Source organism: Rousettus aegyptiacus, unplaced genomic scaffold (assembly GCF_014176215.1).
Source record: "Rousettus aegyptiacus isolate mRouAeg1 unplaced genomic scaffold, mRouAeg1.p scaffold_m13_p_2, whole genome shotgun sequence".
NCBI classification, from domain to species: Eukaryota; Metazoa; Chordata; class Mammalia; order Chiroptera; family Pteropodidae; genus Rousettus; species Rousettus aegyptiacus.
The window spans coordinates 173474727-173489414 of NW_023416295.1; the positions used below are offsets into that span (position 1 = coordinate 173474727).

Genomic DNA, 14688 nt, shown 5'->3' on the forward strand with positions numbered 1-14688 from the left:
GCGCGGGACTGTGCGCGCGGGGGGCGCGCTCGTGGCCAGAGCTGCCGGCCTCTGCGCACGCGCGCCTGGCGGGGGCGGGGCCTTCTCTCACGCCCGCGACTGTCCCGCGGGATGCCGGGAGGAGGCCCGAGCGCTGTCGGGACCGAAGAGACCCCGGAGCCTGCCCCGAAGGGGAAACTGAGCCGGAGACTGCGCAGTGGCTGAGCTGCCGCCCCGGGCGCCGACACAGTTTGATGACTTGCAGGCCTCGGGACGTAGGAGGGGCTCTCTGATACTTTGAATGCTTCACCTAATTTAAGTGCTGTAAAGAAGTGGGCCTTCTCATTTGGATTTAGAATGTAAATTTATGCATTTAAAATTGGGACGATTTTCCTACCAGTTGAGCTATTGCAAAGGTGTTTCAAAGTACAGTTGCAGAATTTCAAAAAATCATTCTTTGAACATCCTGATTTTTCAAGCTCTTCTGTGGAGGTTGGGAAAAAGCCACCACCAAGATATACCTAAGTGGTATATGGATTATTTTTGAGTTCAAGGCAACTGAGACTCTGAGGCTTCAAAAGAAAATTCTGCCCTAGGCCCCTCTATCTAGAGGAATTCGAATTGGGGGACTCACCCATAATAAGGCATTATCAGAGATAACCATATATATTTTTTTAAGCCTATCTATAGGGTAAGGAAAACTTGTAATTACTAAAAGCGCTTTGTATCATCCTGCAATGACCCTTTGAAGCCCACAAGGCACCTTGCCTCCTGGGTAGCTCAGAATGTCTTATCCATGTTCCCTTTGTCTCTGAACCTCTCGTGTACGTGGGGTCTCCGCATGCATGCGGGGTTCCCGTGTGTACAGATGTATTAAATTCGGTTATTCCCTCTCGTCGCTCTGTCTCATGTCTATTTGTTTATTAGACTAGCGAAAAGAACCTCGGGGTTGGAGGAAAGTATCTCCCTCCCACACACTTCCTCAGCCATGGGTTCTGTTGGCTTCCCGTTTGCAACTTTGCAATTGTTGTATTTTGCTAAAAGGCTCAAAGGCTAAAGTTTTGTTGGGTGGTGCTTCAGTTGGTGAATATTCTCATTAAAAGTTTAAAACTGAATTTGAGCAAATACTCCAGTTGAGAGGACTTTGTTCGACATGGCTAAGACGCTTGAAGTGGTCTGTGAAGGCTCAAACTTCCAGACTCCAGCTGGCGAGGGGCACGGAGAAAGACGTCACTGCCACGCTCAAGTATTTTTTCATGTCTGACACTAGCTTCGTCACAGAAAATCTGTATTTCAGTTACTCTTGCTATGAATACTTGTAAAGTTTTCACGACTATGGTTTTTGATTTGATTGGTATTGATAAAGACTAACTGGAACTTTAAGCGAACATAATCTGTCGGGAGAGTCTATGGTAGGAGCTGGGGCTTCTGGAAGCTCTTGTACTCTAGTTGCAAGACCCCCACACACAAGAACACTGCAGGAACTCTGTTTAGAGTAAAGCTTACGGTTTTACCTTCCTTTTCCCTTCTACACACTCCTCCATCCTGGCACGCAGTCCAGGGTGTGCGCGTGGCTTGCTGTGGCTGCGTGCACTCGCTCGCAACCCTCGCTTTTTTCCCAAATAAATACTTTTTGGTGATGAAACACCTAGACGTTATTTTTCAGTTGACGGTAAAATTTTACAGCTTGTTCGGATGAAATTCTTAACCATATCTAGTTCCAAATGCATGTCTGCTCCATGGGGTTATTACTAAGAAGGTTCGTACTGTGTCCCATTGAATTTCCTGTGAGTATTATTATCGCAGAAAAAGGCCTTCGGTGTTCAACTTTCTAACTGAGTTAGCTGAGTAGCATTCACAATAATGCTAGTTTTTCACCTCGGACAGACTGAACTTCCAAAAGCTTAATTTTGATCCCATGAATTGGATGAAAGAAATGGAATTGATGACTTTGATATAAATCGGCATCAACCGAGGAATAATTCCTCAGCCAGTGGATGTGCACGAGAAATAGCTCTTTGAGACGCATACCTTGTTTGGAATATTAATATCATCTATGCAATTGTTTTTTCCCCTGCCGACTGCATGACGCCAGACTGTCCTCATTATTGCGCAGAACAGTTATTAGCTTGGTTGGGATTCTAAATTCTTTGAGAATCTGATGAAGGCCGCGGGCTGCATTCCCAGAGAAATGCATGCACATGAACGTGCATGTGTGCACGCACTAAAGGCGCTGATTTCGCACCTACTTTTGAGGGGTCTTGGGTCCCCTGAGGCTTGCTGTGCCCGTGACTCCCAGATGGAAGTCCCCATGGACAGGGAGGGACGCCTCGCATTTCATAATGCTGGTCACGAGGAGAAATGGGATTTGAAACAGCTTTCCTTGCTGGTAGACCATTTAGGAGCAGGTGCGTTCCCTAACTTTGGGTGCCCTTCACCTTCAGGTCTCAAACTCCCGTTGTGCCTTCCAGAACTTACTGCAGCGCCTGTACTTTCAGCACTCAGGACAGCCAGGGGATTTCTGACAAGTTTTTTTCTTTCCCGATTTCAGTTACCTTTCTCCCCACCATCATGACCTCTGATGAATGAGATAGGAGCGGTGTTTACGTTCATTTTGTTTATTATTAAAGCGATTTTCACAAATGTTTAAATACATGCATATGTACGAACATAACGAGAAAACAAAATTTTGAATATTTGAGGCGACTAAAAAAAAAAACGTGGTCACACTGGTAGTGTCACTCTGTAGGCAGTGACTGCCGAAGCCCCGGGACACTCGGCGCCGTCATAGAAGACCAAGGGGAAGGCTTGCAGGCACGAGGGTTCCGCCGTCTGGTCCCTTGGTCCCTCCCCGACCCGGCGATGCGCAGGCATCCTGTGTCAAGAGCAATACGGACTGGGTCTGCTCAGACTGCGTAACGGTTCTGGTCGCGGCAGAAACGGGAGGTTTCCCCAAAGATGTGCGTGGCCTCGGGGCCGAACAGAAGATACTTGGCATCCACCAGCTTTCCCTCCCCCACCCCTACTTCTCGCCGCCTGTCAGCTGAGGGACACCCGCAGTCTCTACTGCGCCTGTGCCTGGACGCGCGAGGGGTCGATGGGGGAGGGGACGCTCAATGGGGGAGGGGACGCGGCGTGCATCGGGGCTGTGCGCAGGGCCTGGGCTGGAAGCTGCGGCCCAGTTCACCCAGCGGGCTCACGTTGGAACGGAAGTGACCTGTCCACTGGGGTGGAAGGCAGAGCCCCCCACCCCCTTTCTCTGAGTGAATGGTTAGCGCTTGTTCCAGAGGGAAGGACGCCCGTGACATCCGCCCCCTGCTCGCCTGCTTGCCCGCTTCCTCCTACCCCTGCCCCTGGACGCGCGGCTGCCAGGGCGGCCAGCCTGCAAAATTCAGTACCGACATTTCCGAGAGATGTTGCCTGCTTTGGGATCAGACGGGCTTGGTTCTGATTCTCGGTCCCGTGCATTATAACTACCGCCTTGGGCAGGTCGCTCGGCTCCCCAGTCTTAGGCTCCGCATCTGGAGAACTCGCTTAGCCCCATGTTCCTCCCGGGCGGAGGGGTTGTGTGAGCGGAGGGTAGTGGGTTCAACTCAGAGCCTGGCCAGGGCGGGGCGGAGACCCCTGGCCCTCCATGCTGAGATTTGGGGCGCACAAAGAATTTCAGCGGGTCTTTTCAGGGTCCGAGGAGGCCCTGTCTCTGGAGGCCACCTGTGCGGGGTTCTGGGTGGGCGCGTGTGGCCGCGCGGCGTCGCCCGGTCCTGGGGGCAGGGGGCTCACGTGTCTCTGCTGGCGCCCGCTCCCCGAAGCCAGGCAGCCCGGGTGAGGCTGACTCCCGCTCGTGCTGGCTCTGTGCCTGGCGCACAGTAGGTGCTTTCGGACTTCCTCCTGGAGGGGCTGCCGGTCTGCGTGGGAGAGTAGGAGCTGTTCGCAGGGTCTCCCGAATGTCGAATCCTTCCGCCTTCGGCCTGAACGCTGGCTCAGAAGGGCTGGGCTGCCGCCGTGTGTGTCGGTGGGGAGGAGGGGGGCCTTGGTGGGAGGTGCAGTTTGCCAGCTCGGAGCTGGGGGCCCTGGGTGCCACGAAAGGCACGTCCCTTCCGGAGCGCGTGCTGTGCGGGCGGCGGGGCGCCCGCGGTCAGCCGCTTTGGCCCGTGTGCACCCCTGTCTGCCGGTGGAGGAGGGCGGCCGCATTGTGCAGCCAGGCTGGCTGCTGCTTCGTCCAACGTCCTTGAAATGCAGATGCATCCCCAGCTCCGTCCCCTCTGTGGATGCCCTCCATCCCCGGCGGGGGTCCGGGAGGTGCTGGGGTTAGGGGCTGGCTTTTCCTGAGGAGAACGCTGGGCTCTGCCCACCCCCAGCTCAGCCTCAGTTCCCTCTATCTCTGTGAGCAGGGGGCCTTTCCAGGGGTCCTGTCAGTTAGTTCCCAGCTGTGGTCTCCTGGCCTTTACAGGAGCCTAGCACACAGTAGGTGCTCGGCAAACGTCTGCTAAGTGACCGGACTTAGTTCAGTATCTTAGTTCTCTTCTGGAGGTGGTGGAGGTGCTGGGATGTTCGCCTCCCCCGAATGTCACTTAGGCACCTGCGATAGCTCCCACAGGTCAGAGGGCTCTTGCTGTGGAAAATGGGTGACTTTGGCTGCGTCTCTGGGAGAACATGGGTTCAGGCAAGAGACGGGTTTGCGAGGTGGGGGAGAGAGGGTCTCTCAGGCTTTCTCAGTCGGCCTCTCTGGGCCATTGCGATCTGGAGACTTTACGGCCTGGGTTTCAGTTCCACTTTATCTGCATGTCCCAAACCAACGGAGGACGGCGGGAGGGACAGCTGTCCCCTGGGCACGACAGCCTCCTCAAGCATGTCACCACAGAGGTGGGGAGAAGCCGGGAAGGACTTCCCAGCTCCGGGAAGAATGATGTCGTCAGCACTGGCAGACCAGACCTGGGGGACAGGAGCCGACCCTGCTGTTCGAGAGACTGGATGGAGAGCTCCAGGGGAGGGGACACCCAGCGCAGCGTGACAGCTGCAAGGCTCCGGCTCAGGTACAGGAGGACACTGGGGAAAAACAAGCCGAATTTGGGGGAGCAGATGGAGGGACGCCAACAGTCCCAGGGCTCGGCTGGCCACTAGCCCTGCGGGCAGAGTCTTTCTCCTTCCTCAGCATGGTTCCGTGGAAGCGGAGAGTCCCAGGAGAGGCCGGGGACACGGGGCGGGGGCACGTCTCCCGGGGCCCGCCGCCCCCAGGCGTCGGGCGCGGACGCCGCGGTCTCCCACTGCCGACTTCCCTGCGGCTCCAGCTGGCCAGCGCGATGCCCCCCTAGCGGAGCCGCGCTCAGCAGAGCCTCCCCGCCTTGGCGCCTGCTTCCCGTCCTGGCCGACTGGGCAAGTTTTTTCCAGAAGCTTGTTCCTTAGCTCCTTCCCTTGAAGTTCACCGACTGATCAGCCACTGAGGGGCAGTGCAGGCCAAGGGCAGGCCTGGGCGGACCGGATGAGTCTGGCTGTCCAAGGGCCACGTCCGTCCAGGAGTGGGGGGTGCGCCTCTGGCTCAGCCTCTGCCCAGCTCGCTTCTTCCTCGGCGGCACGGGACTGCTGCATCCTGGTCCTCGTCTTCCGTGCTTCTGGACTCGTTGTGGGGACCTGTCCTTCCTGGGCCCCGCCCTTGCCCACCTTCTCTTTTCTCTCCCTCACCTGGAACCAGGTGGAATGGCCACCTTGCGTCAGCCAAGTCACTACTGGCTTCTACAACGTGGAAATGTGGAGAAGTGTGCTGTTGCCTGGGGAGGTTGCCCAGGACCGGCAGGCCCCAAGGACTGCGGACAGCTCTGGGTTTAACAGGTGGGATTGAGGGCTGACGCGGAGATCCGGGACAGCCCGCTTCTGGACTCTGAGTCCCCTGATGGTACAGGGAGCAGTTTGATTGGGGAGGGGGGCTGCGTGGTGACTGTGTGTGTTGCTGGCTACCTGGTACTTGTGAAGGCTGTGGGGATCCACATCTGAGCCTGCCCCCATCCTGTTCTGCCCGGGGACACTGGGCTGGGTCTGACCACAGTGGCGGGAGCCCACAAAGCGTGGGTAGACTCCCACTAACAGCGTGGATGGATTAGTGGGCATCGGGGTGGCCGACTGCCAGAAGTCACCCACGAGAACAGCAGGAAGAGGTCAGAGGTCTTTGTAGCCCTCTCTGGGTTTTGCCGGAGGGTTGAAACATACCCTCCCGGTACACGCCCCCTCCGGAGCTGTTGCTGGGGGCTCGTTCTGGCGGACGCTTGTCTCATTTCTGGGGATAACCAAGGGAAGACAGGCCTCTTTCTGGAAACTAAGGCTTTTAAGGCCTGTGACCAGGAGAAGGGCAGTGAGGCCTGGCGGGGCTTCTCGGCTGACACTGGCCACCTGCCTACCAAGCGCTGCCCCACCCAACTTGAGTCGGATTTCGGTAGAGACGGCACAGGTGCCAGTCGGGCCGGGGACTCGTCGTCGCTGAGACAGGGAATGGCAGTGACTGATTCCTGAGTTCCGAGCTCTTTTTTTTGGATTGTCAAATTCATGACGACCTGCCTGTCACCAAGCCCTGAGTCGCCAGAGACCTCGCCCCCTTGCCGTCGCCACCATCCTCGGGCGCAGAGGCTCCTCGTACGGCGCTCGCCCCCGCCGGTCAGCCTGGCTCTGGGCAGGAGGCGGCAACCTGGAGCGGGCGTGGGGCTTTGCCTTAAGACTCCCCTGTGTTCCTTGGATTCTGAATGTTCGTTAGCCTTAAAAGTACAGACCACTTCCTGTGCCCCTCCTGCACCGGGTGGCCAGAGTCCCCAGCAGGCAGGCCTCAGCATGCCTAGGCTTCTCGGGCTCTCTCCCAGCGCTGGCTCCCTGGCCGAGTGGGACACCAGGCAATCTGGCCAAACTCCAGACTCTTCTTCTTAAAGAGAGTCTCTGAGAGGGGCAGCAGGCCACAGCAGGAGGGAGGCTGCGCTGGCAGCCGAGGGCCGGGCCGCCTCTTGCCTTCCTGGGCCACGCACCTTGTGCTCACGTGGAAGAGTCCTTGCGCCTGGTGGCATCTGGGCACAGCACGGACATAAAGCCATGGCCTCCAGGGCAGACACAGGCCCCTTCTGAAGCTGACTGCGGGGCCCCTGCACCCCGGGAAGGGGATCGCCACGTTCCATCTGAGGCCAACGCTCCGGCAAAGCATCGGAGCCCGGTTCCGGAAGAACTTGAGTCCCGAGGCTGTCCAGGGCCAGCCTGCTTTGTCCCCGGCCTCACATACGCAGAGGTGGCAAGCGGCTGGGCAGCAGTCGTGTCAGCCAGGGTGGCCCGCAGCAGCTGGGGCTTGCACCGGCTGGTGTGAGATGCGGGAGGGTGGCCATGTTTACAGTCGCTTACGAGAATTTTCCTAATGTACCCACAAATAGAAGTATATTTTCATATATATTTATATTTATATATATAATAATTAGATGCTCTATTAAAGGAAAGCACAAATCTACAGTTTTCTGGCCTAGCAGCTCTTTCCTGTCCCCTCACAGGACCCTCGGGCCCTGACCACAGGGCAGTGGTGTCCTGGGCCTGTGGCCTGGGAGCCTGCGGGTGTGGGCGCCCCCGCAGGCCTCGACACCAGCTTATCGAAGCCGTCCAGGCGGCCTGGCACGCCCTTCCTGCCGAGGCCTGGCTTGTCTTTCGGGAGATGGTGGCGGCCACGCTCCCCCCTCTCCTGAAGTGTCCTGCCAGAGGCGCGTGCAGTCTCCAAACGTGCTCTCCGCCAGGACCCGCGCCCGGCAGCACAGTGCCCCGGACCGGGTGGTGTCCACCAGCGCTGGCCCAGGACGGGGCACTGGCGCGTCCAGAAAAGGAACAAGCGGAGGGAGGGAGGGGGCGGCTGCCTGAGCAATGCGCCCCCGGGGGCGGGGCTGAGGTCCCTGCTGGGGTGTGGCCCTGCCCTCCAGAAGGGCAGCCGCCAGGCCACGGGGCCTCCCAAGGCAACAGGGGCGGGTGGAGCGGCCTCAGCTGCGCGGAGGGCGGGAGCCGCATCGCACCGCATTGCAGACACCACCGCACCGCGGGACGCTGCACCACGGGGCACCGCACTGCGGGACACGCATCCCGGAAGCCGCATCCCCGGACGCCGCATCCCCAAGCAGGGCGGCGGCACCCGCGCTACTTGTAGGGCCGCAGGAACCGCGACACTTTGGAGCGCAGCAGTTTGATGAAGGACCGCGGGAACATCTCCTTGGACTCCTGGGCCGTGTACTTGAAGTAGTTCTGGGGGTGCGCCAGCACGTCGAAGAGAGCCCTGATCAGCTTCTTGTCCTGCAAGACAGGGCCGGCGCGGTGAGGCCGCGGTGGGACCCTGGCCACCCGCCTCTTGGATGCCCAGCCCTTGACCCCAAGGGGCCTGTAGGGCGTCTGCAAGGGTGGGGGATGGGGGCAGAGCTTGGGCTGGCTGGTGGGTGTCAAGACCCCACAGACTCTCGTTGCCATAAATAAGTTTTTGGTTTTAATTGTCTAATTGTTGTTTTAATAGTCGACTGGTTTTATGTCTTGAGGTTCCAATAATACTCTATTTAATAGCGGTCCTGCTGCAGAAACAGCACACAAAACAGCGTGCTGGGAACCAGGACACGGAGCAGAGCGGGTTCTGGGGGCCATTAGCCCCCTGACCTGGGAGGTGGCCCTGCTGCTCTGAAGCTCAGCATTTCATCTGTGAGCCGGGTCTGCTCCGTCCACTCAGGGCTGGAAGGAAGACGAGCGCCAAGGCGAAGAGCCTGGCCCACGGTGGCCGACACGGCCCAGGCCTGTCCTCGGCCGGCGGCCTGGATGGGCAGACCCGGTCCACCTCGGCTGCCGTCACTTGGCGCTGGGCCCTCTCTCAAGCAGGGCGACGCCACCCTGGGGGAGGCCCTGGGGAGCAGCGTGAGACCTGGCCGTGGTCTCCCCGAGGGCTCTGGCAGAGCCCCTGAACTGGGCCCGGGCAGGGACTCAGGGAGGGGCGGCCGCCATGCCAGGGGCTGCGTCTGTGACTGTGGCCACATCTGCCGTCTCCGTGTTTGACGTGCCCCACGATGTCCCTCTCGTGTGCTCGGTGCGGGCAGGAACCCCCGCAGCTCCTCCCCGACAAGAAGGACGAGGGGGGAGGGGAGGGGAGGGGGGCAGTAGTCCCAGGACAGACCTAAACTGCAGTGCTACCAGGTGCTAAGGAGGGCCTCGTGGGACTCCGAGTCTGTGACCTGACCAGGATGTCAGGGTGGCTGCCCCGAGGACGGGCTGCCGGAGCTGAGAGCGGACGGATGGGTGGGGGTTCACTGAGGAAGAGGTCGCAGGAGACTTCCCAGGAGGCCTGGGGGCCGGGCGTAGGGAGTGTGCAGGCTGAGAGCCCTGCAGAGGCAGACGGGGGCCGTGCCCACTGGGCCTTGCGGGCCGAGGTTTCGCTCTGAGGCGGAAGGAACACTCTAGTTCTGAAGAGCAGCTCCCAGCCGCAGGGTGGGGCTGTGGGTGGAGGGCCAGGGGGCAGAGGAGGGGCGAGGAGGAGAGTTGGGTGTTGTCTACAGGATAGAAATGACATAAGGCTGGGCCTGCCCCCTGCTTCCTGCTCATCAGAGTCAGAAGGGCCCCTGAGGAGGGAGAGGGGTCCCCCCGTTCTCCGAGGCCTTCAGACATCAGCCAGGTGCAGCTGCAGCGGGCAGACCTGTCACTCGCAAACCACCCCTGTGGGCGTGGGTGCCAGGCCCGGAGCTGGAAGGTCCCAGCTCTGTGAGCGCTGTGGGTTCTCAGCAGAGGTAGGGGCTCAGAGGGCTTGCCGGGGCCACCCAACTGTGACAGCTAGAGCAGTCACCTAGCAGACTGGCCTTGCCCTTGCCTGCTACGCCACCTCAGCTCCCAGGATGGGTGCTGTCTCCCTGGAGGCTGAGCCCAAGCATAGCCCTGGGCTGGCCTCTTGCGATGCAAACCCAGGGCCCTGACCTGGCCGGTGTGTGCTGCCTGACGGCCACAGACCCCCTCAGTGACAAGGGAACTCTGCTTCTCAGGGCCATGACGGGATGAGGAGGGAGTCAGCCCAAAGGAGGGGCTGGATCCCACTGATTTTAAGATACCACCCTGTCAAACGACCCCCACTTCACAGATGAGGAAAGTGAGGCTGAGAGCTGGTCAGGAACCTGTCCGAGGACACGTCACCAGGTCCTGAGCTGACCCCACCGGAGAGCGCTTCTCAGACCTGCTTGTCTGGAAGGACGTCGGCCTGGTTCCTGCCCCCAGGGCCCCTCGACCTCCTGTCACTTGCTCTCCTGCCTCCGCCCTCCCCCCTTCTCTGAGGCCCGGGGGCAGGGGAGGCCCTGGACCGTCACAGGCCCCTCTCCAGGGATGACTGGGCCCTTGCCCGTAAAGAAGCTCGCTTACTTTCAAAATCTCCTGGTGGTTCTCTGAGGCGTAGAGCCGTCCGTCCCGCACGATGTCTTCTATCAGCTGCTGGTAGTCCTCTGCCGGGGGGGGGGGGGGGGAGGCGCAGGGCTCCAGAACGCCTGCCACCCCGGCCTCCGGCCTCTCCCTCCCCGCTCCAGCCAGGCGGCTCTGCCTCCGAGCCTTCCTGCCCTCCAGCCGACACTCGACCTCGAGGTCCGGCGGCCAGAAAACCCCTGCTAAACCTCCCCGCTCCAGCCAGGCGGCTCTGCCTCCGAGCCTTCCTGCCCTCCAGCCGACACTCGACCTCGAGGTCCGGCGGCCAGAAAACCCCTGCTAAACTCTCAAAGCCCTCAGAACCCAGTACCTCGCGGAGAAGTCTGCAGATCCCACTCACGGCCCCCTCATCTGTACCTTGTACCCCACGTGGGCCTGTCCGTCCCTTCCACCCCGCCTCAGGCTGGAGCTCCCTGAAGCCAGGGATGTGCGATCCATCCCGTGTGCCCACAGCCAGCCCGGGCCGGGCACGCAGTGTGGCTGCACGTACCGTCGTAGGTGACATAGGGCACTTGGAAGCCTTTGCCGCTGTTGCCTTCATTGGATTTGAACTGGATCCAGAGCTTGCGGGAGCGAGAGGTGAAGGCGATAGGCCTCTCGTAGGTCTGGCAGGTCTCGTAGGTGGTGACCGACGTGGGCGAGGCTGGGGGCGGGGTCACGCTGTTGGTCCTCACCTGGCGGTCCTCCCCCCAGTCGGCGGCCCTGCTCTTCCCTCTGCCTCTGCCCCAACCCCAGTTCCTACGCATCCTTCTGAGGCCCTGAGACTCGTTTCCCTGCCCCTGCTGCAGGAAGCCTCCCTGCCGGCTCCAGCGCCGCCCCCCCGTGTGCCCACTCCACGCTGCTGGAACCCCCCATGGCAGCCCCTCTCCCCAGGGCTGTCGCTGCTTCTCAAGGACAGGCCTCATGCTTGCACCCAGGGCAGAACCTAGGCGGGGCAGGGCAGGCTGGGTGGCGCCCCCTCCCTGTGGGCACATGAACAAGGCCAGCCCCCAAGCCCTGGGCTGCCTGCCATGGCCAGAGGGGCTCCCTGGGGAGCCTTCCTCCAGGAGGGAGACGCTGCTGCCCCTAGAGCTCAGCCCTGCGGGCGGACAGGGGAGGGGAGATGCTGGCGGCTGGTGACGGCGGAGAGGTGGTTCCGCTGGGCTCTGACCGGCCGTGGGCCCCTGCGCAGCCCCGGGCCCTTTCTGGCCTGGTCCTCCCATTCCCACACCTTCCAGTTCGTCAACTGTACTGAGCAGGTGACGGTGACAAAGGCCGAGTGGAGCAAAGGGGCACCGCCTCCCGCTCCTGGGCCGGTCCCCGCGTATCAGAGACAGCCCGGGCCCAGGTGTCCGGCTGGCTGTGCCTGCCTGTGTCCTCTGACGGGAGTGTGCTCCCTGTGCGCACGGCCGCCCGATAAGAGCGTGAGGTCCCGGGCCTAGGCACACACCGTGAGGGATCCGACACCATCCCTGAGGGGCTCAGGGGCATCTCTGCCTTCCTCGCTGCCAAGGCCGTCTGGGCTCACACTTGTCCTGGCCCACCCCTCACTGCCTGGAGTCTCACCATGAGCCCCTGACAGGGCGACCAGCCAGGAGGCTGGAGCTCGGGGAGCGGAAGGGACCGGCTGTCTGACCCTGGGCGGGTGTGTGTGCGGGCGTGGGCTGGCCCTTCTCCCCCACCCCAAGCCTCCCAGGGAGGAGGAGGCCCTGTGCAGTAGGGGGTCGCTCCCGGAGTCGTCTTATGGGCCGTGGGACGCCTGGGCTGAGAGACTGGCTCGTCATCGTCATCGGTGGTTAGGGCACACCCTAAGCTTTCTGAGCGCCCCCGCCCCCGCCCCCGCCCCGCCCCGCCGGGCTGTGCCCAGGGGTGGGCGTGGCCGGCCGAGGCCCCGCCTCCGCGGGCGCGTACCACTCTTCCGCATGACCAGGACGTCCCCGCACTCATCCTCGATGGGCAGGAAGATCTCAGGGACCACGATGAGGATCCTGCGCTTGGGGGGCGGCGAGATGTGCCACACGCACTCCGCGTTGGCCGGGTAGTCGCCGGGGTAGTTGGGGGACTCGATGTAGCCCGTGTAGTCGCCGAGCTCGCCACCGCAGTGCTGGTCTGTGGGCACCGCGGCCCGTGGGCCTGGTCAGGCGGGGCCGGCAGGGCCTTCCACAGCCTTGCAGGCCCAGGGCGGGGCTGGCAGGTGCTCCGCTCCTGCTGGCCCACCTCCCCAAGGCCTTCCCTGCCAGTCTTCCCTGGGGGACCCCTCCCCCGCCCGCGCAGCGGCTGACCTCAGCCCAAAGGCAGGTCCCTATTTCGTATTGGTTCTCTTAGGCCCGATCCAGTGCCCTCTTCCTACTGGGCACCCTCAGCGGCTCTGCCCAAACCCCCAGGGCTGGGCCACGTCCTGGCCTCCCGCTTGGAGCCCCCGGCCCCTCTGGCAGTCCCGGGCAGCACCCCCGAAGGCCGTCAGAGCCCAGTGAACCCCGGCCTTCCCTTTCTCCCCACCTCTTCATCTGTTCATTTCTTTACTCATAATCCCTGAGTGCCCGCCGGGTGCCAAGTGTGGTCGCCCTACCCACAAAGCAGGAGGGCTCGGGGACAAGCTGGCAACACGGCAAGGGGAAAAGAGAGATGCTCCTCTGTATTTTTTCCTTTTTTAGCTCAGCCGTGTCTCCTTGAAGAGGCCAACTGTGACATTTTTTTACCAGCTGGTCGGTTCCCAGCCGTAACCTTATAAAGGAAATCACTGCTGGCATTCAAAGAATTAAATGTAAATATCAGATTTGTATAATTTCCTCATGTATTTTCATTTAAAAATCTTCCCCTCACATCAAAATATCTGAAATATTTCACTTTCACCTTGTCTTTCCAGAAGCTTCCCTCGGACTTGGTTTCCCCACATTACTCATCAGAATATTTAAGCCCTGTCTTTCCCGCGGAGGCCATGAGCCCAGCCAGGGACAGCCCTGGGTGGAGGGGACAGCTTCCACTCCAGGGTTAGATCCCCTTCAGGGGTCTGCTGGCCCCTCCGAGTGTGATCAGGATCCCAGGAAAGAGAAAACTGGCTGGAAATTGAGTAGGGAGAAATAAAATACCAGAACATATGCCCCCAAGAACTCTGTCAAATGAATTAAAAATACCTAAAGATAGAATATTCTACTAGGCCCGATGGCTTGCGAGGCGGGGGGCTGGGAGATCATCTTTCCCGGGCTGTCTGACGCTGCCCACACTTCTCTGGCTACACCAAGCTTCCTGTCGACACAGGAAGGCCACCCGGCCTTCCCCTTGCACTGCCACACGAGCCCTCGCTCAGCGTCCTGCTGCCCACTGCCCAGGGGATCGGGTTCGCGGCCACTTGGCCGTCTGGACGGAGAGCACCTTCACAGGCCTCCCTGGCCAGCGACCCGCTCTTCCGCCCACAGACCCAGAGCCTGGAGCCGGGCCCGGCCTGCCGCGGAGGCGCAGGCCACTCTGCTGCGGGACGGTGAGTGACGGAGGACTGGTACAACCACGTCATCGCCCAGCGGGCCGAGCCAGGCGCGTCTGCTCGCCACGGGGCCGCGGGTGGGTGTCCCGCAGACTTGTGTTGGAGCGAGGAGTCCCTGGGCTTCCCGTGCCCCCCACAGCCTGCCCCCTGCCCCGCGGCCCGGGAAGAACAGCACCTACTTTTGCAGTGCGTGACGTTGGTGGAGCCGTCGAAGTCGGTGCTGGTGTTGCCTGGGCAGGTGATGCAGTGGTTCTGGCCAAACTCGGGCTGGTAGGTGCCGGCGGGGCAGCGGACGCACCGGTGGGTGGTGGTGGTGTAGTGGTGGCCCGGGGAGCAGCGCACTGCGGGGGAGGGGCGCGCTGGTGGGAGAGGGCCCCTGCCCCGGGTCTCACGCGGAGTTCCAGGCCCTTCCCCACCGCCCGGGGACCTCCCGCGTCCAGCCCCTGAACGGGCCGAGCCCTCTGCTCCCTGGTCCTGTCGGCACTGTGCAGAGTGCACCGGGGACCTCTGGGCTGTCAGGGAGCCAGCCTGAGCCCCACCCCTGAGGCTAACATCCTGCTCATGCTACAGAGGACGCACGTGCATCTGGGGGCATAAGTGGGGAAGGACACACTGTCGGCCAGGTGTGGAGCTCTCCGGAGGGTGGGGTGTGCGCCCTAAGGGCAGATGTGGCTGGAGTGGAGGGAGGAGGTGGTGCTGGCCAGAGGGAGGCCGGAGGCCATGGGGAGGACTAGGCTCCTCTGGGGAGGAGGGCCACTGGAGCCACTGTGTGTTCCTGGCTGCCGCGCTGGGAGTGGGCAGTGCACATCAAGGGGACC

The 14688-nt window shown here is 61.2% G+C and overlaps 1 protein-coding gene across 2 annotated transcripts in view; it reads right to left on the minus strand.

Annotated features, from left to right (window-relative positions):
• Positions 1–6945: 6945 nt before the first annotated feature.
• SCUBE1 (signal peptide, CUB domain and EGF like domain containing 1) overlaps positions 6946–14688 on the minus strand; it is a 112718-nt gene continuing 104975 nt past the window's right edge. For both annotated transcript variants that reach the window (XM_016135765.2, XM_016135764.2), the window contains 5 exons: positions 14050–14211; positions 12301–12498; positions 10901–11053; positions 10354–10433; positions 6946–8268 (listed from right to left, as the gene is read on the minus strand). In XM_016135765.2, the coding sequence (XP_015991251.2) occupies positions 8116–8268; positions 10354–10433; positions 10901–11053; positions 12301–12498; positions 14050–14211 (746 nt within the window). In that variant the 3' untranslated portion in view covers positions 6946–8115. The remainder of the gene's footprint in view (positions 8269–10353; positions 10434–10900; positions 11054–12300; positions 12499–14049; positions 14212–14688) is intronic.